General features: G+C 47.4%; 1 protein-coding gene across 1 annotated transcript in view; it reads left to right on the top strand.

Moving 5' to 3' along the window:
* Positions 1-4,151: 4,151 nt before the first annotated feature.
* The window catches only part of ZMYND15 (zinc finger MYND-type containing 15), a 69,868-nt gene continuing 46,422 nt past the window's right edge, over positions 4,152-27,597 (top strand). Inside the window, exons 1-8 of the mRNA XM_069215657.1 lie at positions 4,152-4,216; positions 12,582-12,938; positions 17,150-17,372; positions 20,707-20,862; positions 21,718-21,878; positions 24,049-24,183; positions 24,388-24,480; positions 26,115-26,231. Coding sequence (XP_069071758.1) covers positions 4,189-4,216; positions 12,582-12,938; positions 17,150-17,372; positions 20,707-20,862; positions 21,718-21,878; positions 24,049-24,183; positions 24,388-24,480; positions 26,115-26,231 — 1,270 coding nt within the window. The 5' untranslated portion in view covers positions 4,152-4,188. The remainder of the gene's footprint in view (positions 4,217-12,581; positions 12,939-17,149; positions 17,373-20,706; positions 20,863-21,717; positions 21,879-24,048; positions 24,184-24,387; positions 24,481-26,114; positions 26,232-27,597) is intronic.

Consider the following 27,597-nt stretch of genomic DNA (forward strand, 5'->3'; position numbering starts at 1 on the left):
TTTACTTTGGAAGGTCACTGAAGAAAATCACTTGAAGATCACACCTTATCTCAACCTTCACAGGTAGAAATATCACATTCAAAATATGCTCCCACATCTCTAAAACTGGTACACATGAAACAACCATATCCATGTGTGAGCCTTTTCCTGTCAGACACCTTTAACTAACTTCATGTTCACAAGATTGTAGCCATTTAGTGCTATAAACTCTTTAAGCACGTCATTTATTCTAGGTGTCAACATGAAGGTTAACAGTTGCTAGTTAGGTGAAGTCACAAAAACTCCCAGCTCATGACCACTGATCAGCTCGGGCTGATGATCTCCACTGTAGACACCATGGAGAGCCATTGTTAGCTCATGCTGACCATCTCAACTGTTGGACTGTGGAGAAATGGCCAGCTCATCCTAATCATTTCCAGTGTTGGACAGTGGAGAACCATGATCAGCTCAGGCTGATCATCTATACTAATGGACAGTGGTGAGCCATGGTCAGCTCAGGTTGATCACCTCTATTGCTGGACCGTGGAGAGCCATGGCCAGCTCAGGTTGATCACCTATACTGCTGGACTGTGGAGAGCCATGGCCAGCTCAGGTTGACCACTTCGCAATGTTGGAGTGTGGACAAATATGGTCACCTCAGGTTGATCACCTCTACTGTTGGGCTGTGGAGAACCATGGTCAGCTTAGGTTAATCATCTTGACTATTAGAATGTAGATAGCCATGGTCAGCTCAGGCCGAACATCCCTTCCGTCGGACCCAGGACAACCATGTTCAGCTCAGGACGATCATCTCGACTGTCAGAGGAGGTGGAATTCCATGGTCAGCAGAAGCTTATATTCTACACTGTGGGATCGTGGTGGTGAGCACAACATGGAGTATGCATCCAGTAGCCCAGTGCCCGCAGGGATTGACATGATGGTACCATCAAAAGGATATGGCAGTGGAACATACAGCAAATGGTATTCAAAGGCAGAAAACCTTGAGAAAGTTTACAAGGTTAATGTTTGTTTGCAGCAGAGGCTCAATAGGAAAATATGAAAATGTGAAGGGAGGAGGGATCAAGACTGTGGACATTAGTGTTGCAACGCTTTATTTAGAGAATTGTTAAGGAGTCCAACATGAGCAATCAAGGAATGGATCATGGGGGGGGGACAAAAAAGGACAAAGGCTAACTAGGATCACTCGGGTTTGATGACGTGATTAGGGTACAGAGAAGGGATCATGCGCGTCAACTGATGAATATGGTGACACAGTAAACATGGTCTATTTAACTTAGATGGAATCGGCTGAGAGTAGGAAAATACTCCTGTACAAAGTGGGTTAGTGGAAAAATTAGGAGCTTGGGAACAGGAATGGGGGGTGGATAAGTTAATCAAAGAGAAGTTCTGTGCTTCCTGTTGATGGGTGGTTTCGAGTAGCACCAAATGTGCCGGAGAGATTCTGAGATTTTGCATTGTAAGACAGGGCAGAAGCGTCTGTCAGAGTGAAATCCCTGCTTAACGGATTTTTTACATTTTTGTGCCAGGCCCTCTGACCCATTACACATCCCTCACCATTTGCACACGTGTCAGAATTGAGTATAATGGATTTTTCACCTGTTAGACTTCGACAGACACAACCTGCCAAAATTTAATGGGAGAGAAAAGACTGCAAATAATGGAAGATGCAGATATTGGTATGGTGACCACCAAAATATGCGTGATATTGCCCATCTTTAGGGCAAAGCTCATAATTGCGGTCATTTATGAAATTCAATATTTAACGGATGATAATGATGTACAGATATTGTAATTTATCAGATGTGCTCCCTAACATTTAGTAAATCAAATATAATATTATATCCTTAGTGTGCTCTCTTGTCTCTCCCTCTGTGCAGTTCTTCTAAATATCTCCTGGTTTCAAATCCAGTCTTGTGCTCCCTCTTGCTTGTATCCTTCAGCCTGAAAACATCCACACACTGGATTGCTGTTCTTCAGAATTACCGTTGCTTCGCCTTATCTTAAAATCCTTAGAATTTGCTTAAATCATGTTTGTTCATCAAACCTATCTTTTATCTAAACTCACTTAGGATTCACTGATTTCTTTCTACTTTCGCTGCAGCAGGTGACAGTAATACCTGGTGGAAAAGGTAATCTCTTTGCCTCTCGGTGGGTTGATGCACATAAGAGTCGGCAAAATTTTATTTTCACCTGCAAACATTTGTGAAGTTTACAATCCTCGCACTTAGTGAAGTTACTAAAGTTTTGTAAAGTTGACTCTAGGAATAATTTTCTTTCCAAAATCATTTCTTGCCTGAGAATTCTCACCCAAGAGTAACTTCTTTCTTAGAATTGATCCAGCAAAATCTACTTTTGTAGAATTGCGTTCTTGCAAATTTTGCAATTTTTTAAAGAAAATTTGTGACGTTTGTGAAGCAACAGAGAAAGGGTGCCTGCAGGCTTCAGATAGGGTTCAGAACCCCAAAAAAGTGCTCTGTGGATGAGGGCACCGTCTGCCTCACTTGTTGTCTATGATGAGTCAGTGAGAGGGTTAGAAAGTACTAAACCGCAATTGTGGCTGAAGGAAACAAGACCAAACACCTGGACTTTCACAACATCACGAAACAAGCATTTGCAATGCAATGGGTCTTGCATTTGCTTGAGTTAGAGCTATTAGCATTGTAAACTCCTAACTGGACTTTTCTTGCCTCATTAACTGATAATGAAAAGTAAAACAGTTTCACATATGCGACCCAACGGTCGCCATGAGGGTGAAGGAGACACAGAAAAGGAAACAGAGGATCGCTCGCAATGAAACGTATTGGCAAAAGTGCAATTATTCATGTAACCGGAAAAAGTAGAATTTTCCTTGTAATCAGCAAAAGCAGAATCATCCATGTAATAGGGCTGATGTCATGCAAAGCACTCAACTTCTGCCCAGCGAGATCCCCCTGCATAGGAAATAAAAAGAAATAGTGCACAAGCCATTCGGAAAACACGGAGCCTCGTATATTTTCAGTAGTTTACCGGTGGTGTAGAGGAGGGCTAAACACCGGAAAAGGCACGACTTATGCATGCCTTTCACTAATGACATCAAGCGAATCTTAAAAGGCAAGCCCACAAGTCAACCAAACTGATGGGCGTGGTTAAAAGCCCACAGAGAGATTACAACGGGAGCCAGAGTGCTTGTGTGCGCTCGACCCTAAAAATAAACATAGTGATTGCAGTAAAAAGGAAGCCTACCTGCAAAACAAATTAGAACATCTAAGTAACAAGACTCTCTGCATATATTTGCAATTCTGGTGCTCGTTATCTAACCTTCCATGAATGTTTCATCAGCATTGTAAGCTATCATGAATTCAGCTGACCCACCATGCTTTTTCATGTTTCATCAACCATGCTTTTTCAAGGTGGGTTTAAATAAATGGAATATTCACAATTTATCCACTTTGTTCTCAGTTCCTGATGTACATAAGCATACAATAACTAAATATCAATTCTTATAGACATAAGAAGCGGTGAATGAAATTGCACAAAGAATATGTCAGATAAAAAGCAAAACCTATAAAAACATCATTAAAAAAGAGTGAATTTCATGAACCCTAGCAAGTGTTATAATCTAAAAATCGTAAATTGTTTGGAAGTGTAAACTTAATTGTAGACAGATGTATGGGAACATATTCTGAAGGACATTTAATGTGACAAGTGACATCAATATTAGTAGATTATAATACGAAGGGGGGCCAAAAAGGGAGAGGCAGAAAACATTTCACAAAGTATCTGGACCTCACAGTATTTGATCTTCGCACAGAGCTCAATCGCCATGTTGAAAAGAGCGGGCTCGATAGGTGATACATTAGGAAAAGTAAATGTTTTGGGAATGTTCTTAAAATAGGCCTCATTGTGTGACAGCGCTGCGGGCAGACGGGAAGAGATACTGAACACTAAAAGGGGAAACTGCAGAAGAAGCGTGGACCATGTGCTAAGGATGCTGTCTGTAGCATGTAAAACAACCCTGCGCTTGACAAACACATAAAGTTTTACTGGACAATGAAGATCCAAGATCAACAAGCAGCAAGGGATTTACTTTTCAGTTTCACTAGCGCCGTTGCCCTGTTCCGGAGGCAATAGAACATGTGACCCAGGACATTTAAAATAAGCGGCACCTTGACGTCCACCTGGCGCCTCTCTCGGTGCAGAGGGGATGGAATGAACCCGCATCAGCAGGTACCCCAAGGTGAGCAGGAGCGGCGCAGCCGTGCGTTACACGCGCATCACAGAGGCGCATGGCAGCTCCGGCGTGGGAAGGGGCCAGAGACGGCTCTTCAGAGGGCAGAAGGCAGGGGGTGGAGGGTACCAGACGACTCATGGCTGCCAGGGTATCATGGAGTCGCACGTGTGACGCATTACGGAGGGGATGACAGAGGGCATCCATGCTAAACTTAGAGTGCACCAGGAACAAGGAACCTGTTGAAAGGGAAGGTGTCCAGAGATGGGGCGCGTTCCGATGGTGGACATTTGGTAACTCTAAAATGAGGGTCCTCTAGCTGAAAAGACGGCAGTTTGGGTGAAAGGTTTTGGGGTGGTGCTATCTGGAAAACAAGGTGAAACTAGCATCTCACAGCCACCGGGAGGAGGGGGAGGGGGTGCAGGGGCAAATGGATGGCTTCTCTTCCTGCCACACTTTGCACCGATGAAAAGAGGGGGGCTCTACCTCCAGTGCTGTGTGCGTAGGCGACAACCACATTAAGCCCGGACTTGCTCCCACTCTCCACCTGACCTCTCCTCGCGTGCCAGCCGGATGTGGGCATGGGGAGGGCGTCTGCGCATCTCCGGGTGCTGCTGACCGACACAGGAAACCGGAATGGACTCTGTGTGCAGGGGCTGTCCCAGCTCTGCCTTTCGCCACATGATTTCCAAGAAAGAATAGAGCTTGTGGGAGGAGGAAGGCAGCAGCACACCCTGGTGGGGTCCGTCCGAGCAAAAAGAGACATGGAATGCTGCCGGTCACAGTGGGGCACTCGGGGGGGCCACCCCATTCACAGACGCAAGCGGGGGAGCATGCTGGAGTGACTCTGCATGGCCATAAATCCTAACCAATGAGAGCGAGAGGTGCAATAGAGGCACATCCACTGACAGCAAGAGAGGTGCCCCTCCCTGACCACAGAGACTTATCCACTGACAGCAAGAGAGGTGCCCCTCCCTGACCACAGAGACTTATCCACTGACAGCAAGAGAGGTGCCCCTCACTGACCATAGAGACATACCCACTGACAGCAAGAGAGGTGGACCTCAGTTACCATAGAGCCATACCCACTGACAGCAAGAGAGGTGCCCCTCACTTACCACAGAGACATACCCACTGACAGCAAGAGAGGTGCCCCTCCCTGACCACAGAGACTTATCCACTGACAGCAAGAGAGGTGCCCCTCAATGACCATAGAGACTTACCCACTGACAGCAAGAGAGGTGCCCCTCAATGACCATAGAGACTTACCCACTGACAGCAAGAGAGGTGCCCCTCCCTGACCACAGAGACTTATCCACTGACAGCAAGAGAGGTGCCCCTCACTGACCATAGAGACATACCCACTGACAGCAAGAGAGGTGCCCCTCCCTGACCACAGAGACTTATCCACTGACAGCAAGAGAGGTGCCCCTCACTGACCATAGAGACTTACCCACTGACAGCAAGAGAGGTGCCCCTCCCTGACCACAGAGACTTATCCACTGACAGCAAGAGAGGTGCCCCTCACTGACCATAGAGACATACCCACTGACAGCAAGAGAGGTGGACCTCAGTTACCATAGAGCCATACCCACTGACAGCAAGAGAGGTGCCCCTCACTTACCACAGAGACATACCCACTGACAGCAAGAGAGGTGCCCCTCCCTGACCACAGAGACTTATCCACTGACAGCAAGAGAGGTGCCCCTCAATGACCATAGAGACTTACCCACTGACAGCAAGAGAGGTGCCCCTCCCTGACCACAGAGACTTATCCACTGACAGCAAGAGAGGTGCCCCTCACTGACCATAGAGACATACCCACTGACAGCAAGAGAGGTGGACCTCAGTTACCATAGAGCCATACCCACTGACAGCAAGAGAGGTGCCCCTCACTTACCACAGAGACATACCCACTGACAGCAAGAGAGGTGCTCCTCCCTGACCACAGAGACTTATCCACTGACAGCAAGAGAGGTGCCCCTCAATGACCATAGAGACTTACCCACTGACAGCAAGAGAGGTGCCCCTCCCTGACCACAGAGACTTATCCACTGACAGCAAGAGAGGTGCCCCTCAATGACCATAGAGACTTACCCACTGACAGCAAGAGAGGTGCCCCTCCCTGACCACAGAGACTTATCCACTGACAGCAAGAGAGGTGCCCCTCACTGACCATAGAGACATACCCACTGACAGCAAGAGAGGTGCCCCTCCCTGACCACAGAGACTTATCCACTGACAGCAAGACAGGTGCCCCTCACTGACCATAGAGACTTATCCACTGACAGCAAGAGAGGTGGACCTCAGTTACCATAGAGGCATACCCACTGACAGCAAGAGAGGTGCCCCTCACTTACCACAGAGACATACCCACTGACAGCAAGAGAGGTGCCCCTCCCTGACCACAGAGACGTATCCACTGACAGCAAGAGAGGTGCCCCTCACTGACCATAGAGACTTATCCACTGACAGCAAGAGAGATGCCCCTCCCTGACCACAGAGACCTATCCACTGACAGCAAGAGAGGTGCCCCTCCCTGATCACAGAGACATACCCACTGACAGCAAGAGAGGTGCCCCTCCCTGATCACAGAGACATACCCACTGACAGCAAGAGAGGTGCCCCTCCCTGACCACAGAGACATACCCACTGGCAGCAAGAGAGGTGGACCTCAGTTACCGTAGAGACATATCCACTGACAGCAAGAGAAGTGCCCCTCACTGACCATAGACACCTATCCACTGACAGCAAGAGAGGTGCCCCTCGCAGACCATAGAGACATATCCACTGACAGCAAGAGAGGTGCCCTAGAGACATGCAGACTGACAGCGATAGAGGACCTCTCACTGACTGCAAAGACAATGACAGCAGGGTCAATATCTCTACAAATCATGAAGCATATACCAAAAGCAGGAGAGATGAGAGCCTCTTGTCACAAGAAAACATGCAATGACAGCAAGTTGCACTTTCTACTCACCACAGAGATATAAACAGAGGCATAGAAACACTTTCCACACAGGATGAGACAAAGACGACACAGCTCCATCTGAACACCCCACACAGTGTGGCCTGCTACCCATGTAGGCAAGCGCTTCAGCGACCCACGCAGGAGTTTTAGGCGCTATATAAATACTGCAATGCAATACAGTACACGCTAGCAGCTATCTGTCACAAACCGTGGAACATAAATCAAAACCAAGAGCGATGGGAGCCTCTTGCTGCGGGTGTGTCTACAGTGACAGGAAGAGGGAGCCACAAGCCTAGGAAACAGAACCTTACACCCCCCCCAAACCTTGCTTATGATGAGCTCAGGGCCATCTCCGCGCGCCGGGGGATGTCTCTGGCTGCTGAGATGCACAGGGACGGGCGTGTGATGCTTTGAACGGCAGCTGGGGCCGCATTCCGTGACATCATGAAAGGCTCCGAGACAGACGTGTTTTCCTTCAAACGTCGCCAGTCTGTGGAGAGACGCTCTGGGCGTCCTCAGCTTGCAGGTGAGACGGCTGCTAAACCCTGTGGAGGGGAGTGGTAGGGACTCACTCTCCTGACCCTCAGGAAGGGTGAGCGCCAGGGACTCCCTCTTCTGGCCCTCAGTAAGGGTAAGTGCCAGGAACTCCCTCTTCTCACCCTTAGTAAGGGTAAGTGCCAGGGACTCCCTCTTCTGGGCCTCAGTAAGGGTAAGTGCCAGGGACTCCCTCTTCTGGACCTCAGTAAGGGTAAGTGCCAGGAACTCCCTCTTCTCACCCTCAGTAAGGGTAAGTGCCAGGGACACCCTCTTCTCACCCTCCGGAAGGGTAAGTGCCAGGAACTCCCTCTTCTCACCCTCAGGAAGGGTAAGTGCCAGGGACTCCCTCTTCTGGCCCTCAGGGCTTGATAAGAGTTGACAGTGGGACATCAGAGGGGGTCGAGACCCCTTTAACCCGGGACCCCTGTCTGATGAGGCCTTGGGTTAGGTGCCATCAACTGACTTCAGCGCGGCCTCCCGAGCTCGGTCGCCACCTCCTCCTTGGGTTCAAAGAACTCGTCCCTACAATCAGAAGCATCCTCAAGCCTGGTGATTCTTCAGGGCAGCTATAAATATTTAGAAAGTGTTAGCAGAAGTGTTGCACCCCTGCAGACTTCAGCAAATGCAGCTCAAGGCTGCTTACTGGCATGACACCAGTCAAAGGAAGCTTTAACTTCCCTGGCAGGGTCTCTCCGCAGTGCTTGAGAGTGTTTATAGATTTTGCAATGTTCGTGTTTTAGGCGCATTGTCATTGGCAACCCTTAAAGCTGTGTTCTGCTGCCCTCTGCAGGTTCCTACGACAATGTGCAGTTGTGCTATTTCAGATTTACCGGCGAAGCCTTTGTTTTCCTGACGCGCTGTGGGGAAGCAGTACTGGTACTGGAAGAGGGGCAATGTAGGCGAAAGTTTCTCAGTCTTCACTTCTCCCAGGATCTAAGGTCTCTGGACTTGCAGCTTGTTCTGTGTCACACACAGTTCATTTCTAGTCTGCAGTCACTAGGTTTGTCTCGCAGTTGGCGGTGTAGTGTTTCCTTCGGGCCAAGCTTCACTCCATGTGACGTCTCCCCCTTGAATTCTCCTATATTCGGAGTCTGTGTGGGAGGGGGTTCGAGGCCCTGAGGTACCGCTCCAGGTTGTGCTCGTGGGATGTGGCTACCTGTGTGCAGTTTCTATGAGGGATGGGGTCCGTCTCGTTATTTGCAGGTGTTGTTGATGCACAGGAGATACTCACAGCTTTGGCGATGATCCTGCCGGGGGCCTGCGGCACGCTGGTGATTTGATGGTGTAACTCGTGCATGGGTCTTCCCCGCAGCCCCCTTGGTGCCAGTTTAAAGCTGGTGGATGCTCCTATCCTCAGTCTAAGGGTGGGGTCTGCGGGGTGCTCTGCCTCTGCGCCATTGAAGAAGAGGTTTACCGGGTTCTGCCATTCGCTCTTTTTGTAGAGGGCTGTAGTTCAGGCCGTGTTCCCTCCCCCTGCTCTGCGGTACCCGCGAGGGTTTAAGACAGCCCTGGAGCCCTTCCTTGGTGAGTGCAGCACGAGCAGTCCATCCCCATGCAGCAGGCGCCGAGTTCCTGAGCTACTCAACCGCTAACCCTAGGAATGGGATTCCTCTAACTCTTTTTTGACAAGTTATTAATGTAGCCACAGAACATGGTTGGGCTGAACCTGCGCCTTTGATCGACTCCCGGTTCCTGTGGGGAGGCCCTGGTTTGTTTACCTTCAGTTTTCTGCTGACTGAGACAAACAGACCCTTTATTTGGTCAGGTGTTTCCCCTGTTCCAGGTGGCGGTGGCCAGCACTAGATTGCCCTCTTTTCCGAAGTCAATGAGATTTGTATATTTATCTCTGTTTTTGTTGCTGACAAGAACCTGCAATGGCAAGCCATGTCCTCCGGTCCTTGTATTACTCTGTTCATAAGGCTGCAGAACAGTTCGCAGTGGAAAGCAGGAATTGAAGCAACAAGACCGCCGTGAGGCCCCTGCGGCCTGGGTTTTAGAGGGAAGCTTCCAGCCCTTGACGAGGTGGCTTTCGGACCGGCCTCTCCACCACGGATCACCGTTCCGTCCTCTGGGCCACGATGAAGTCCCTTGAAATGCACCGGACACAGTGGACTGGCTTGGTGGCCGTCCCGGCCGCCGTCCAGGGGGTGGATGGAGCGGGGTCTGCGGGACAAGCTGCGTGCGTGGGAGGCCCCCAGGGGTTGTGGTCTTTGGCGCGAGCGCTGCACACTTCAAACTGCGCCCAGGTGGCGATGGGCAAATGTAGAAACCACGAGGGCACAAAACCGAAGTAATGTGAGGCCACAAGTATCGAGTATCACCGCGGAGTCCGCGAGCTGTCTTGCGACCCACGGGGCAGCATTGAAAGGCTTCAATTCAACTATCTGAACGGGGCATTAGGTGGGAAAAGAAAGCCGGGAGGAAGGGACAGGCGAGGGAAAGGATAACGCATATGGGAAGATGCTATCGATCCGTCGGTCAGGCAACCACAAAGGCAGCTGTGAGCAATGGCTTGCGTCAAGGCGCCTGTCAGCCCTGATCCATTTCAGTCTTCATGTAGCTGATCTGCCAAGTTTAAAGAATTCACACTTTTTTCCCTGGAATGGGAGTGACCCACATCTTGTGTTTAAAGTATGCTGACTACCTTTAAATATTTAAGATTATACTATGAGAGGCCTTCAGAAAAACTCAAAGCACTAACAAAATACTGTGCCTCAAAGTACCCGAGGAACAACTCAGATGAGACAAAAGTGAGAGTTTTTGGTAAAATAAAGTATCGAAGTTCGGCTGGTTCGTAGATAGTTTGAAGGAGGTAGAAGGTAAATCCTAGAAATACTAAGGTTTATATTTTAATGTCAATCTGACATGGAATGAACAACTGAGGGGATTAAATACAGAGCATTATTACAGGTTGGTTTTCTGGTGAAGTCTAATGGTGTGTAAAGTGGATTGTCTTATATAACATTCCTTAAACCCTTTTTGCACCAAATCTCTCCATTAGCACTTTAAGGTTTTGAAATATTCAGTATATATAAAAGAGATGCTTTAGATGCGGTGGAGAGTGTGTGCAGGAGCGGCCCCTCCGCTATGGCGGAGGAGCGTCACCCTGCTGCTGAAAGCAGGAAAATAAAATGATGATATAAGTATTTTTATTTTCCCTTTATTTTTCTGGTTTCGTAGGGCAGGCGGGCCACCCTCCTCTACGTCAACAATTAGAGGAGGAGTGGGGGTGCGCTTTTAAGTGCGCATGTCAGTTTGGTTGGCCGTCCGAGGCTGGCCAAACTGACATGCGCACTTAGAAACTCTCCACCCGGCTGTGTGCTGTGGATAGCCGAAAGGATATTGCAGAACTGCTGGGTTCAAGCACAAGCCAGTGAGCTAAAAGGTGCGGGGTCTCTTAGGAGGTAAGTACAACATACTAAAGAACACTTGTGACCTGCTGGGGCCTTACTTAGCTGGGACCCTTTGCCCACAAAAAACAACTTCGGGAAGGTGCACCGCCTCTGTCTAATCCAAAAGACATGCGGTATTAACTCAAAAATCCTCAATTAACTCTTTCATCTTCGGGGATTTCTACACATTCCCAAGTCTCTTTCACTTGTCAGACCCTTCACTTTATGGAGAATTTTTAAATTTAGAATAGAATAGAATCCACTTATGGCGGTCACCAGATTGGATGAAAAAATCATGCAGAACAAAGGCTGCTTAGTATGCAGTTTAAAAAGAGAATATACTACCACTCACGTATTAATTAATTGTCCCCTACTTCTAAAACAAGTGTTGGACATTTTTAAAACCCCTCTTCTGCAGTTGATGTTTTATCTAAAATTAAATTTTTTATATGTGACAGTGGGTTTGAGACGTTTTCTACGATCTGTGAGAACGATGGATACTCAAGAATTTGATTTTATATTATATTTCATATATTTATATTTTATACTGGTGGCTCCCCAGAGAGGGACTAAAATTAAACGGAGCTATGTGAAATTCTTCAGCTATCACAAGAGCATGTCGATGCCCCCCTCCCCCAGCCATCTTCTTTTATCAGGCTAGTGATTTAATAATTTATTACAATAAATCTTAGGACCAACATTTCTAAAGGAAGGCCTCAGACTTTTTGTGGCATCAGGCTGCGTGTACAGGAGCTGGCTTCCTGAGGAACAGTCTGAGCCAGGGTTGGGGGTTGGTCTGGGGTTGGGGACCCTTAGGGCAACATCCAGGGTCTGGCATGTAAGAGTAACTTCAACAAAGCCCAAGGCGTGGGTCCAAGCAACCACTATGCAAATATCTATAAATAAATAAGCCCTATCCTCTCCACTGCATCCTGCTCTCAGGGCCTCACTCGTGCCTTCTAGGTCCTAACAGCATCCCCAGTTCATGCTCTCAGGCCTAACAAATGGTTCCCAAGGCACTGCTTCCACTGGGACGCACCAGAACCGAGGCAACTCGTTCATTTCACAGTCCATTCCAGATTCCCCATCCTGCCCCACTGCTGTTCTCTGGTTACTGCTTCCCTCTTCAGCGTACCTCTATACGTACCTCTTCTTCTATTCACTTATACATCTACCTTTTCCTATCTTTCATGGTCCCTCCATAATCCTTTGTCCTACAACATCTCATACATTCCTGCCTCTCTCCCGTCCTTCAACCAAGGCAGATCCGTTATCTCCTTGCTTCCTTTATCTCACTCCTTCCCAGCCTCCCTCTGTCTCCTCCTTTCTGCAACACTCATCTCCTGCTCACATCTTCCTCCATTTCATCATTCATTCTCCCCCCACTGAATCCTACTGTCTTTAAACAATGTGTTCACCAAGGCAGCCACGACCAACTATCCTTCCCTCAAGCCTAACACACTCTCTTTCTCAGCGATGGAGTTTGTGACCGGGTACCGCGAGGCCATCCTGGACTTCTCCGAGCTGCTCTTCAGCTGGTATCGCAAGTACTTGATGGACCATGTGGAGACCCGGGAAGAGGAAGCTGATGAGAAGCAGCAGAAGTTGGAGGCCACAATTAAGAAGTTACCTGTGGACCAGGCGCAATGGGTGGTTCATATTCTCCGAAATCACAGCCTGAGCTTTCGTGTCAAGAACCCTGATCAGCAGATCCAAGACAAGTTCTACAACGAGGAGGCACTCAGCCTGGAGGACCTCGACAAGTTCATCAGCTTTGTTAGTTTAACCGGCGATGAACAGGAGGAAGATTGTGAAGGGGAACAGGAGGAAGGTAAGCGAGACCTCTGGAGCAGGCAGAAGCGTGAGATTTAATGTGATCTTGTTTAATTATTTACTCACCAAGGGAATTGCTTTTATTTATAGTTTCAGTATTTCTTAGGAGGAGAAAATTACAGCTCAATAGGGGAACAAACATGATCTCCTCAAAAATGTATACATTGATCTAACACGTCTCCATTTTGGATTGCTTGTGTGGAAAAAGGGACTTGATTCTGTCACAAAGAGCCTTCCATGTGGGCGTGACAACATCAAGCAACGTACTCTTGTCAGAGTTCCATCATGAACCATACCTGGTTGGCAAACGTGGCCACTGGCGGAGACCTTGGAAAGGAAAGTGAAATATTCAGTGAAAGATAGATGAAATGAGCAGGGTGGTGTGTCTGGTTACTTATCAGTAGTAATGCTTCTACAGGAACTGATTCATAACCATTAGAAATACTACACTTTTTGAGGTTCCCAAAATGCTCATTTAACAATGATCCCAGGATGTGGTGCAAGCCGCTCCTGGTGGGATTGCTTTCTGAGTACTTATGTGCATATCTGTGGTTGTGACAAGGGCCAGACCATTGTCAAGATCTCCTAACAGGGCACCACTCCACAGCTGGGCGTAATGGAAGCAAACATGGAAAAATGATCCAAGCTATGCTGTGGGGTTAGTTTGTCGCTTATGGTCCACAGACAGCAGTTGGTAAGAGTCAGAAGAAGGCTTGATGGCTAGAAACTGTGACCTGTACAATGTTTAATGGAAGGCAGAGAGGAATTGTGCTCCGGGAACTACAACTGTTCCAATGAGCCCTAAATTCAGAAAGGTCACTCACATCACAGCATGTGTACAATACCATACCCCAACTTCGGAGACTTACCTAAGAGTGCTCCATTTTCAACGCTGAGAAACACAGGTTAGTTGCAGAGTTCTTAATGTTCTGATGCAGAGGTAACTGAGTGAGTTCCTTTGAACTCTCTCTGAGGACCTCAGGAAAGTGTACAATGGTGGGCCAGAGAACAGATATAAAATCAAAATGATGGGCCTTTACGGTTAGAGATTAAGGTGCCAAAGGCCGAATGGCCTCAAGACGGATCCCCCTAACGGTGACCAATCAAAACACTCCCTGAGTAAATACAAACACGGAACACGAAATGCTCAGGTACATAACAGGATATGGACATTTAGGTCTTTACTGACCGCCAAGCTCTGCCAACTGGGCTGCAGCAGCTGCATCATTTTGGAATATTTTCCACAAATTCAAACTGTGGCCCTGTCCCAGAAAAATAATAATTAAAATATCTCAGTCACCCTGTTTCAGAAAAATAATATTTGGTATTTATACAGCTTGTCATACCGCATGCCTGGCATTTCTACACACAATTTCTGGCATTATCAAAACAGTGCACGAGCTGCAGTATGAAGAAGGAGGCAAGTACTGTTAGTGCAGTCTGGACAATAAAGACTGATTTAAGAGAGACTTTTTATTTTCTAAAAGGTATAAATATAGCCAAGGAGAGGCTTTGAGGGTTTTATGTTGGAGCATTGCGAGTAAAACAGTGATATGTAAAAGTATTGTAGCCTGAATATCAAGTGGTAAAATAACACGAGATACGTGTGTGTAGGTAACTACGGAGTCGCTATTCTTCACTCCGCAGGCCCGCACGTACATGCTATATAGAGTCCAGGTACATAAATGTAAGCCTACACCCAGCTACATAAACTCACCCTCATGATGTTATGGTATTCAATATTTAATCGATGATTTATTTTCATACATCAATATTTTGCCGACAGGTTTCGGCTCATGTGGCGAGGTCTACTAGAGGGAGACTCTGGAGTAGCCCCATTAAGATTCTTCAAAGATTAATGATAGATGCATGGAAGTCTCTTCGGTCAATAAGGGTGAAGACAAAGTCACTAACAGAATTCAGCAAGACAGGGGGAGGAGAGAAATCATGGTGGAAGAGCAAAGTCAGAGGTGAAGATCACTGGGCCATTTAGAGGTGGGTGGCAAGAGGAAACCTGTGAAAAATCAGCCGCTATCAAGACAGGTTATCATAGATTTTTTCTGCCTCATCTAGAGGTGAGGAAACTGTTTAGTTTCTGGCAGCGGAGCCTAAGTCGGCCCGGTTGTTAGAAACATTTTGCGAGCAGGCAAGTTACCAAAGAACCATTAGTTCCAAATCATCAGAAGCTCCGCCCAATTAATGATGGGCCTTCCGGCACTGGGTTTTCCTCCCTCGACTTCCGTCCTACAGTGCATCAGGGACAGTGCTAAAGCCCAGCTAGGGAGGTTTCGAAAAATGCAGACTGTGTCGCCTTAATGTGGGAGTTCGGCCATCACTGCAGTTTTGCCAAAACTGCAACCTCAGCAGCAGCACATTTGCACCAAAATCCCCATAGTACATGCAGATGTTTTTAAATATCATGGTTCACCGAGGGCAAGGTCTCCGCTGCCCCAGAGTCTAGCTGGCTCAACTCCCCCAAGCGCCTAAGTGAGAGGGGCGGCCCGTCGGCTATGGTGGAGGAGCGTCGCCCCATTGCTGAACGGCAGCAGAAAAATTGTAATAAATTATTATAATTTTATCTTTCCGCTGAGTCTAGGGCAGGGCGGGGCGAGCATTCCCTCTCTCAGCAGAAAGGAGGAGGAGTGGTGCTCTCTAAGTGTGCATGTCAGTTTGGCCGACCATCAGAGGCCGGCCAAACTAACATGCGCACTTAGAACTCTCCACCCGAGCTACATTCCACAGTCGGCTGGAGATCAAGTGCAGGCTCCCATCCCCCTCCCTGAGCCGCATGTCAGCCTGCTCAGGCCAATCCTGGCGCTTCTCTCATGCTGTGTTACACTTTGTGCGTTTCCCCTCCAGCCATCACTGATAAATGAGTGTTGTAATGGTGTTGGTTGTTACATTCATTTTCAGCAATTAAATCATAATTACGTCATGACAGTTAGGACTAGAGATGTTCTGCTTCCTCCTCTGCTTACCATGTGTGCTCTTCAGTGAGTCCTGAAAGGACTAAAGGAGATTTGTCTACATCCACTGTCTTGAAAAGCAAAAAAAGCCTCATTCCCAGGCCTGTGCTAGGGGGATGCCTCATCAAACACTCCCAAAGGCCAACATGAGCCGTGTGTCACCTTCTATTGGTTCATCATTAAATTGCAATTCAGCATTGACGAAGCATTCTGTACCAACATCTCCAGCATTGCCTGCCATCCCCCCTCCAACCTAACTCCCACCAACAAATGTTTTGAAGCCTCCCCATGGAGGCCTCGGGTCTGGCTCTAGGGAGATCTGAGACTCACACTGCTTCTTTGAGGAGCAAAAGAGACATCTATAAGTCTATCTCGCCAACTTGGGATGAACTGCCCCCCACAGGAGGGCATCCAACAATCCCTCTTCCCAGTACTCATTTACCTGGTCTAAGATTCATTGTTTCCAATTCTTTGGAAACAACTATTTCTGCCTCGGATTGGAAAGATAGTTCTTCAAATAATTGACTATTCAAACCATCAAACCGCTGCGGCTGCTTCAAAAGCGCAGTCTGAGTGCCGAACATTTTTATTTCTTAATTACTCACCTCAAAGTCAGTTGTCTTCAAGACGGTGAATCTGACAGATGTATTGGTACAGGTGACAAACTGTTTATGATGACAGCTGCAGCTTCAGAGGCCAGTATGAACATACATCAGTATGGGTACAAGATGCATACTCAGTATTTAAGGATAGTTGGACCCGACTATGAAGAGGAGGGTGGAGAACCAATTGCTGCAGACTCCTATAGTTTTGGGGTAAGGGAAGTTTCTGAGAAGGCTGCAAGGGAAAACACGGGTACAAACAAGACATCTATAGATTGTCTACACGATTGCTAGGGTGTAGGCCTAACTCCTTCCATATAAGGTCCAGCTAGGGAGGACAGAGACCTGGACGAAGATGGTAAGTCTACAGTGCCTGCAGGTAAGAAACATTTCCATGCCCAAAGGCGAAGAAGATGGTTTTCCGCATCCTGCAATTTTCATCCATGTAATGATACTTTTATGTCAGCCCTTGATCGTTCTCTTCCACTTGCAAGGGTCGGCCAGGCTCAGATGCTCTTCCTCTGGCACTATCCATCTGTGCACTGTGCTGCAGACTGTGAATGAACCGCCTGTCCGAGGGCCCTTCCTGCAGAGTAACTGTTCTTCAGCGCTAACGCAGAGCTTCTCTTCTCCCCTTCCAGAAGAAGACCTGCTCCACCTGGACTACTTCCTGTTGGTGACTGATGACAGTGGCACCGTGATGGGCATTGACTTCATTTTCGGGTGCAACTGCCAATGCCCAAAGAAGATGATGCTGACACATAGAGCATTCGACCTGCTCTGTTACAGCATGGCTTTCCCAATGGCGGCGGGCGAGCCTCACCGGCCAAAGCAGGTCACGACTGGAGACATCGCTGTACATAGGTGAGGAGGAAAAGCCTGGGCACGGCTTAGGGGAGATTGGGATGGACCTGTTAACTGAAATCTTTAGGTTTCTATATTTTAACCTGGTTTCTGATTGCCTTAGTCATGTTCCACTTGAAGCATTCTTGCACAAGGTCTCTTGAACTTTTGAGAGAGCTTCGTTGCAGAATGGTGAGTGCACAGATATGGGGGGACTCAAACATTTCCATGAGCCCCACACACTGGGTTTTATGGTCTAGCTTGACAGAGGAGCTGTCGCCAGGCAATTAAGTGAGCATCACTAGAAAGGTGCTTCAGTTCCGCCCACTTGTTTGGAGCTATAAGTATATGTTTTGATTGGGCATAAGTTGTGTGCATCCACAAAAAAGTGCTTGCCCTCCACGCAGCCGTGAACATTGTGTTTAACCAGCTGCCTGAACTTAAACATTTAGGGGCACACATGACATTGTAAAGCTATTGAGGTATCTTAAGTAACTAGCTAATTTATGTTGTTTTTCAGTGGCGGCAGTACTGATGGGAGGAGGGCAGTCATTAACTTACATGGATTTTTAGGTCTGGCTTGACAGTGCAACTGTCCCACAAGCTTTAAATCTACAGCAATATTGTTCTACAGTTCTTTGCTTCCACACAGTACATATGTATCCCTATACTGTTTACTTGTTGTTTATGGAACAGCTGAATGGACACTGGGCCACTCTTTAGCTCACTTTGCATCAAGTTTCTGGAGATTTTTCTTTTAAATAATTGTCAAGCATTCAGACACCCTCTGGCCCATTGTTTCCTGCCATATAAAGGATGCAGCAGTGTGGGAGTGATGAAAGGAAGCCACAGTGTGTGAGTTTGCAGGCTCACACCCACACGCCGGAGCAATTATGCTGGCAAAGATGGTTCCACTAGTAACAGCACAAACATTTTCCAAATACTAATAACTTTTTAAGTTTAGGCAAAACACCAAATGCACGTAGAGGACATTCTGCGTGACATTCGGGAGCAGAGCCCGTCTCATCACAGAGCCACAGTGAGATTCTGCACCAATTGAGTGGTCCCTTTTAGTGGTTGTAGTGCCAAGCCTACAGTAGGTGCTCTGATGCAGTCATTAATAGCACATTTAACACTATAAAAGCATCCTCATGTAAAATACAGTCTAAATAACCAATAGGAAGTGAGACAAAAACAATTATTTAATATCTAATTAGAAATTCTCCACAGCCCTGTATATCCGATGTGTGGGGCTGACCTTATATCTACCTCCCCAGCTGACGTGAACCTTACAATACCCAATAAGATGTGAGACCATCCTTAGTCGCTCCATGGGTAGTGACACCAACCTCACACTGTCCAAAGAGAAGTGATGCCTTCCTTAGCCGCTCCTTGGGAAGTGACACAAACCTCACACTGTCCAATGAGAAGTGAGACCATCCTTAGCCCGCTCCTTGGGAAGTGACACCGACTTCACACTGTCCAATGAGAAGTGATGTCTTCCTTAGCAGTTCCATGGGAAGAGACACCAACCTCACACTGTCCAGTGAGAAGACAAGTGACACCAACCTAACACTGTCCAATGAGAAGTGATGTCTTCCTTAGGAGCTCCATGGGAAGTGACACCAACCTCACACTGTCCAGTGAGAAGACAAGTGACACCAACCTCACACTGTCCAATGAGAAGTGATGTCTTTCTTAGCAGCTCCATGGGATGTGACACCAACCTCACACTGTCCAATGAGAAGTGATGTCTTCCTTAGCCGCTCCTTGGGAAGTGACACGAACCTCACACTGTCCAATGAGAAGTGAGACCATCCTTAGCCCGCTCCTTGGGAAGTGACACCGACTTCACACTGTCCAATGAGAAGTGATGTCTTCCTTAGCAGTTCCATGGGAAGAGACACCAACCTCACACTGTCCAGTGAGAAGACAAGGGACACCAACCTAACACTGTCCAATGAGAAGTGATGTCTTCCTTAGGAGCTCCATGGGAAGTGACACCAACCTCACACTGTCCAGTGAGAAGACAAGTGACACCAACCTCACACTGTCCAATGAGAAGTGATGTCTTTCTTAGCAGCTCCATGGGATGTGACACCAACCTCACACTGTCCAATGAGAAGTGATGTCTTCCTTAGCCGCTCCTTGGGAAGTGACACCAACCTCACACTGTTCAATGAGAAGTGATGTCTTCCTTAGCTGCTCCTGGGGACGTGACACCAACCTCACACTGTTCAATGAGAAGTGATGTCTTCCTTAGCCGCTCCATGGGAAGTGACACCAACCTCACATTGTCCAATGAGAAGTGATGTCTTCTTTAGCCCGCTCCTTGGGAAGTGACACCAACCTCACATTGTCCAATGAGAAGTGATATCTTCTTTAGCCCGCTCCTTGGGAAGTGACACCAACCTCACACTGTCCAATGAGAAGTGATGTCTACTTTAGCCCACTCCTCGGTAAGTGACACCAACCTCACACTGTCCAATGAGAATTGATGTCTTCCTTAGCCACTCCTTGGGAAGTGACAGCAACCCCACACTGTACAATGAGAAGTGATGTCTTCCTTCGCCCGCTCCCTGGGAAGTGACACCAACCTCACACTGTCCAATGAGAAGTGATGTTTTCCTTAGCAGCTCCATGGGAAGTAACACAAACCTCACACTGTCCAGTGAGAAGACAAGTGACACCAACCTCACACTGTCCAATGAGAAGTGATGTCTTCCTTAGCCACTCCTTGGGAAGTGACACCAACCTCACACTGTCCAATGAGAAGTTATGAGTTCCTCACATTGTCCAATGAGAAGTTATGTCTTCCTTAGCCGCTCCATGGGAAGTGACACCAACCTTACACTCTCCTATGAGAAGTGATGTCTTACTTAGCAGCTCCATGGGAAGTGACACAAACCTCACACTGTCCAATCAGAAGTGATGTCTTCCTTAGCTCGCTCCTTGGGAAGTGAGACCAACCTCACACTGTCCAATGAGAAGTGAGACACCACCCTTATTGCATTCAACAGGAAGACCTAGTTCAGCTGTATAGTATCCAAAAGGAAATGAGAGCAACATTATACTATCCAATGGGAAATAAGACATCACCCTTATATAATTCAAAGGGAAGCAAACATCCATCATTCTCTCCATGGAGCGTGAGGCTTTGACCACTCAGTGTGCTATGGGAAGCCCTACTCAAACCCAAACAACCAGTCATTTAACATCCAGTATAAAATCTGACCTCATAATGTCAGCTCCCAAACTTGTAGCATCCACAAACATCCATGCACTATCCACCAAACTTGCATGACCATTGGAAATTCAGCACTCTGATCTCCTGCTCTTGTCCTGTGTTCCTTAGGTTGTTGGATGAGCTAGTGTCCCAGCTGGGCGTGAAGATGGCCAAGAACCCGATGCGCTCGTGGTCGCAGCGCCCGAACTTCACCTTCCCCGCCATGAGAGTGAAGGGATGTCACGTATGTAAGAGGCGCAGCTTTGAGACCCAACTGACTCCATGGTAAGGCAAGACTTTCACTTAAGGGGCTGGCTGCGCAGCAGGTGATAAGTGCAGGGGACCAATGTCTAGAGAGGCACCATTCTGGACGTCCAGGTAAGGTGCACTCAGAATGTGTTATGGCACGTTTGGCCATAACCGGAAGCCTATCTGGAAATGGCATGCAGGACCGGTGACTTGCCAACTTGTGGTACATTATCTGCTCATGAAATATAGTCTGTTGCAAACATGACTACTGACACAAAATGTCCAAAGAATACAAGAGAAAAACTTACCCACTACTTTATGATTTGTAATTTGATATCCCAATGGTTACTTTCCCTAATTACCACCTATTAGCAATCCATGTCAACAAGCATTCAGTGTTGTGGGTGTCTTGTTAGATCTGTGATGACAAAGCTACCCAAAGGAATTTCCTGCTACAGATGAGTCTGATGGAAAGCCGTTCAATCTTCCCCTCACTGCCGGGTCTTCTGGAGTACCCTCAGAGGCACCCAACACATGATCTGTGGTTGGGAATCTGTGGCACACAACCACTCCAGGGAGCTCCTCTTTTACATCACCATGCTCAGTAGTGGCTGAAAAACTGAGTGTATCTGCCTCAAAGCCGCTAAGGTTCATAAAGAGCCCCTGACACCAAACAAATCTCCTTGACTGTGATATCTTGGGATGAAAAAATTAGATTGTACCAAATGATGTTATCACTGTCACATAACCTGCGGCAATATTTCACTCCTTGGCAGTGGTAGCTGTTGAAAGGTTCCCTTAATCCACCCTTTTCCCCAGGACTGTAAGAGGTCAAACACTTCCTCTAACAAGGCATCTCCTGCCTGACTGACCATTACTCTTTCTGTACAGTACACGATGCAAGGCTGTCCTTTACTGCTCCGAGCGATGCAGGAAGATCGACTGGAAGAAGAGCCCTGAAGATGTCAGCCACCAGTACTGGTGCGACAAGATGCGGGGGTACATGAGCCACGCCCTGGAGCTGGCTGACTTCCCCTTCAAATATACAGCTGGTAAGACACCACAAGCCACTGGACCACCAATGCAACACACTTTTGTCCTTTACTATGGATACAGCCAACTGTATTTGTCGTTAAATCTCTTTTCTTCATCCAAGTAGTATCCTTAAGGTCAGCATGGACATTGGTCTGGCTTTCTCCTTGGATTTTCCATCCTACCCGGTATTACCCCTATCTCCCACCTGAACTCTGTGTTCTCAACCTCACCTTCTGCCATGCGGTTCAAAAGATTTACTTCTGATGTAGCTTATTACAATCACCTTGCCCACCAGATTGGCTCCTGTGCTTATCCCACTCAAGGTTGTAATACCTCCTCTCGCACCTGAGAGTCACCGGATCATCCCTCCCATCTCAATGTCATATGGTCTCACCATCCCTGTGGCTGCTGAAATTCCCTTGTCCCTTCATGTACTCTTCTCTATTCCTTCCACTCGTACTATCACATCATCTCCTTTCCCTGCTCATTTTCACATGACTTCTCCCACTTCAGTGCCTGCTGAGCTCCTCTCCCACCTTCATGAACACTTCTCTTCCTTTCACACTTAGTAACTCATGCTCTACTCTTCCGCCTTCTTTTAAGCCGGATTCTCACACCTCAGTGTTTCATGATCTCCTCTCCCAATTCAGTACCACATCTTCTCTCCCGCTTCCATGTCACTTGGTCTATCCAGTCACATAATGCCTCATCATACCTGGCAAAACGATGGGAGTTCCAGCCTGGCATAAATAATGCTGCTCTGCCCCTGGCACAAATGATGGTCCAATGAAGAGTGGGGAAGGACCACACACTACTTCTCTAGACTACAATGGGATTCAGAGCCAGAAGGGCTTTCCGATAGAATGGAAATGTGGGTTTAAGTGGGGATTTTAACCATCCAAAATAATACCTAACTGGAGCGCAGCAGATAATTTTAGTGATTATAAGGAAAGAACTATTTACTCTCTTAGTAATGTATACTGGAGCCCACTAATTAATGCTTGAAATGACAAATATTCTGATTTCTATTTGGGATTAAATAACACAAACAAATCTCGATAAAGCAGTGACATGTTATATAGTTTTTATTTTAGATACATAGACAGAGCAAAGACTATGTTAATCATATACATCCTGCAAATAATTCAAATTATTATGTTAAATGGAAATAGGGAAGTGTGTGTGTGTGTAGATATGGGAGATAATTGTACTGCTGGTAAAATTCTTACAGGACTCACTGAAGGGGGAACAGGTTCATGTTATCCACATGTCACGAGATTTATAGTTTTGGCTGAGAAAAACATTACAAACCTTCTTCAGGACAACAACATGGTTAAATATGTTGCAGGTTTGTGTGCAACAGGAATGAAATGGGTGAAGGCTTGGGGGTGAACACTGGTCCTGTGTTGTGTAGAGAATTTAAAAGAAGCTGCACCTCTAATTGTTGGTGTGCAGGTTTATGTCTTATGAAAAGTTGGCAAAAATACAGTGAAGAACTTGCTGATCCTATGGTGGCAACAAACTCAGCTATCCTTCTTAGGCATGGGGACTCTCGACAACGATGATATGAGCGCTTCCTCTTACCCCCCATACTCAGCTGTTCTTGAATGCTAGAGAGCAGGAGTCCCTGACATGAACAGCTCCACACCACCATCACTGGAATACTTTATGTTTCATCACTCCTCTGTGCCTCTGATGCAGCGCTGAAACCGTAGAACAATACGTGCCAGGGCCCTTGTCAGGAGCCCACTGCAGCCTGCACCACCCATTCCGCCTGCCAGAGCTACCACCAACAGTAACTACTCAACTACTAACCATCACACTGCTACTAGTGTGACAACTCAGACTATTGCAGGCCCCAAAGCTATAACAATACCTTGGCTGGGAGGTATTAGGCATGTTTCATGTATATTGAACAATAAACAACTGCTGTCTGCTCATCTCTAAATTAAACAAACAGCCCCACCATGTGGCAGACTGTCTTAAGTGCGGTGCTGATAATTAACTGCGAGTGTTCAGCACCGGAAACCACCACCTCAAATTAACCACTGTTCTGATGAAAGAATTCTGATAGAGACAGACACTGATTTGGAAAATCAGAGTGGCATATTGCTAACCAGTCCAAATACAGTAGATTTCACACTACCCTAGAAGGGTTTCCTGATAATATGCCTTCTGCTCTTTTAGAAGTGACAAGCGATACCTTCGACAAGGAGATGTTCCTAGCCTCCAGGGAGCTGAACAGTGGATACTGGGCCAAGGAGAGCATGAACGATGCAGGAGTGCGCCACGGCCAAGAGAAACGCTCCTGGTTCCCGCAACGTGAGTACAGAGAGGATCTCCACAGTAAAGGGCCTTATATGTGAACCTGGACGCGAAGTCCTTCCCGTAAGGAGATGGACAAAAACTGGATAATTAATCAAATTCACATCTTTCTGAAGTTCTGTTGCCCCATGACAGAGGCAATGCAAGCTACGGTCTGGCCTTAATGTGTGCCTTGAACCTCTTGTCTTTATCTTTTCACAGAGAAAACTGGTCCCTACCACCCTCTCAAGAAAGAAGGAGAAATTCTACTTGGCAGCTTCCCAGCAGAAACAGCCACTGCCAAGGCGCCACATGGTAAGTAGGCACATGCACAGAAACAGAGAGACAGGCACAAAGATGCATTGACCTATCCTGTGGTCTAGGTTTAGTGAACTGTGTAATCTCCTCCTCCCTCCATTGGAGGTGAGAGCCCAGCCCCCTCGCCTCCGGCCTCTCTTCCACCAACCCCAGCGGGAATACCGGTGCTGGTTGGGAGACTTAAGAGGAGAACCTGCAAGGAACAGTTCCTAGTTTGCCAGGACCATACTAGTCCTGCAGTTTGCAGAGATCCGCAAGGGGTTGGGTGGTGATAGAAGGCTACAGGGGTGGGAAAAGGCTGCAGCCACCAGGGACAAGGTGGCGGAGGCACAAATACCAACATTTTACAGCTGAAAGGTTTGAGGTTTTGAAATGAAAACTAGAGGAATGTATTTTACCCAACTGACATGTTTTTGCAGAGGTAATTTTATTGGGGAGACAACTAAACTAAAGCCAGTTTTGAATAAAAAATTCAGGAGTGTCCCGCCTGAATCAAGTGTGTTGGCAGGCATGCAGACTGTGCGGCTTGCAGCGATGTCCCCTTCAGTGGGCTTGCCTGTCGATTAGGGGTGAGCAGAGGTGAGTGAAGTGGAGTGAAACAGTACTCTGGAGAAACACCTGATAAAATATTGCTTCTCCCTTTGTTTAGCTAGAGCTTCTTGCCGTGCTTGTGGCTAGCCCTCATATGTCATGTCACCTTGACCCATTTACAAGCCTGCAAGCTAGAATGCCAAATCCTTTGATCGGAGGGGGCTGAACAACACCACAAGCACCTCTTGGCCACACACAGTTTGTGGTGTAAAGGGAATAATTCAAAAGTATAAGAGTGTATTTAAGATATAAAGGTGGAATACCAACTCACCCCCATGCATATGTAGAGACACTGGGCCATTAACTCTACCTGTCCCTCAAAGTATATACAAAGAAACAGTAATCTGCAAAGGGCATTAGATGGGCTATCCGTCACCGTTCTGACAGAGAAACCCGTCCGCCAATATCTAAATAAGGCCCTAAGTGACTCACCCTGCCATTATATCATGGATGCCCCCACCAGGCATAGACAGGGAGAGTGTTTCCCACCCTCGTTATTATAAAAGCCATCCCCTCTCAAGCATACATTGAGATTCAGTAATCTGCTCTGGGTATTAGATACAACTGCACTTTAAACTCAATGAACCACTCAAAGTATTCCAAAATATTGTCCCTCCCAGGCATCTAACGACAGGTGACCTGTCCTGGACAACTTATTCTGCCCATCGCTCCTAGTCAAAAACACAGATACTGTGTGCGCTAATGCCATTATACCCAGGCTTCCTCCACTCTGGAAGCATAGGCAGCCTGCCTTGACGTCATAACCACAGAGACAATAGTCCATCCCAGACACCTTAACTTATCAGCCCCTCCTATCTCAGCAGCGTATAGACAGACGCAGTCATCTGGCCAGCGTTCTGCAACACCTAAGTCCCTAGGACATGTACTCAGATACAGAGACCTCCCTCCACAGCCTCACAGGATGAACATATATTGCCAATACTCCTCCGGTGAAAGGTGTATTACTCTGTATTGCTGTCTTATGAAATGTGCACACATAAACTTGACGTAACACCTGCACTTCTTTTGACCCTGGCTAGTGACCTGGAAGGAGTACTACCAGTGGAGGGCACTGGACCTGGATTCACCCGTAGCGGCCCTCCTGACCTACCCGCTAACTATCTACCACATCATCACTCACCTGGCTCCTCAACACTGTGAGTACCAACCGCTGTCTCCTCTCATCCTACAGAAGCAGCGTGACCTAGAAGGAAAAGACAGGAGCGTAAATGTTACGCAGTGAAATTACGCTTGTACATGCTGTGCTAAGGTTTACACATGGCGAGGCCCTCCAATGGGTGGTGATGGGTGACCAGGTGCTGAACACTTTAAGGCAGCGGTTCCCAACCTGTGGTCCGGGGACCCCTGGGGGTCCGCGAAGCCTCCTCAGGGGGTCCGCGACTGCTTAGAAAATTAAATAATCTTAGCAGATTAGCTGCCCAGATTTCAGTAATGATTTAGTGGGGGGTCCCCAGATTCCCATAATGATCCATTGGGGGTGCCTGGGTTCCAGTAATGGTAAAATGGGGGTCCACAGAAGTCAAAAGTTTGGGAACCACTGCTTAAAGACATAGCAGATCATTTTCAATTCAAGTTTGACAGATGCAGATCACTTCTGAAAAACAAAGAATGATCTGTGGACCAGCCTTGTGACACCCTCTTCCCTTTAGAAGCAGAACAAGAGGGAGGTTTCTGAGGGAGGTTCAGCCATCATGGACACAAGCAGAAGAGGAGATTGGTTCATTACAGTGGAGGTTCCTTTTCAGGGGCTTAAGGGCGCAGCTCTACCTCATGTGGGAAGCTACAACTGCTAATTATTTAACTGAAGGGTTCATGCAAAAACAACCTAGGTCACCAAGCTCCTGAAGATAGGAGGAGAAAGAAGGGGCTGAAGGGGCTGGGTCACACACCAACTACAAGGTGTTGTTTAAAGACAGCACCCTGTGAGTGACTGCCTGGACTGCACATGTCTGAGGGGCGCGGGTCAACTACACTCCCATCACAGAGGCACAATCCATTGTATTTAGCAGACTATGGTGCATGCCTGGGGTAGCACAGTATATCCCGGGGGCCAGTGAGAAGCCACAAAGGGCAGTAGGAGCAGGATCCACTGCTCTGTCCCAGTATCTAACCAGGCTGTGTCTCCAGTCCTATCAAAAAGATGGGAAAGGGGTTGAGGTGGGTCTTCTCCTTTTCAAACCTCCCCGGCTCCTTGTTGAGAATCATGCTTTTCTGGTTCCAGTGGCCAGGGCCAGATTTCTGCTCTGCTGCTACTATGGAGCCTCTAACTTGCCAGCAAAGGAAGTAAGATGAGTTCAAAAACGTTGCTCTGTGCATGTGTGTATGTGAGTGATTGAGAGCTAATAAGATTGGGTAAGTGTGTGTGTGTGTGCTGGAGAGTGAAAGTGAGTTAGAATCTCAGTTTGAGAGAGTTCATGAATAAGTGAATTTGTGCGCGAGGGAGTGAGTGAAGGAGTGCGAGTATGTTAGAAGGAATTAGTGAATGGAGAATGTGAGAGAGAC

This window comes from Pleurodeles waltl, chromosome 12 (genome assembly GCF_031143425.1).
Source record: "Pleurodeles waltl isolate 20211129_DDA chromosome 12, aPleWal1.hap1.20221129, whole genome shotgun sequence".
Classification (NCBI taxonomy): Eukaryota; Metazoa; Chordata; class Amphibia; order Caudata; family Salamandridae; genus Pleurodeles; species Pleurodeles waltl.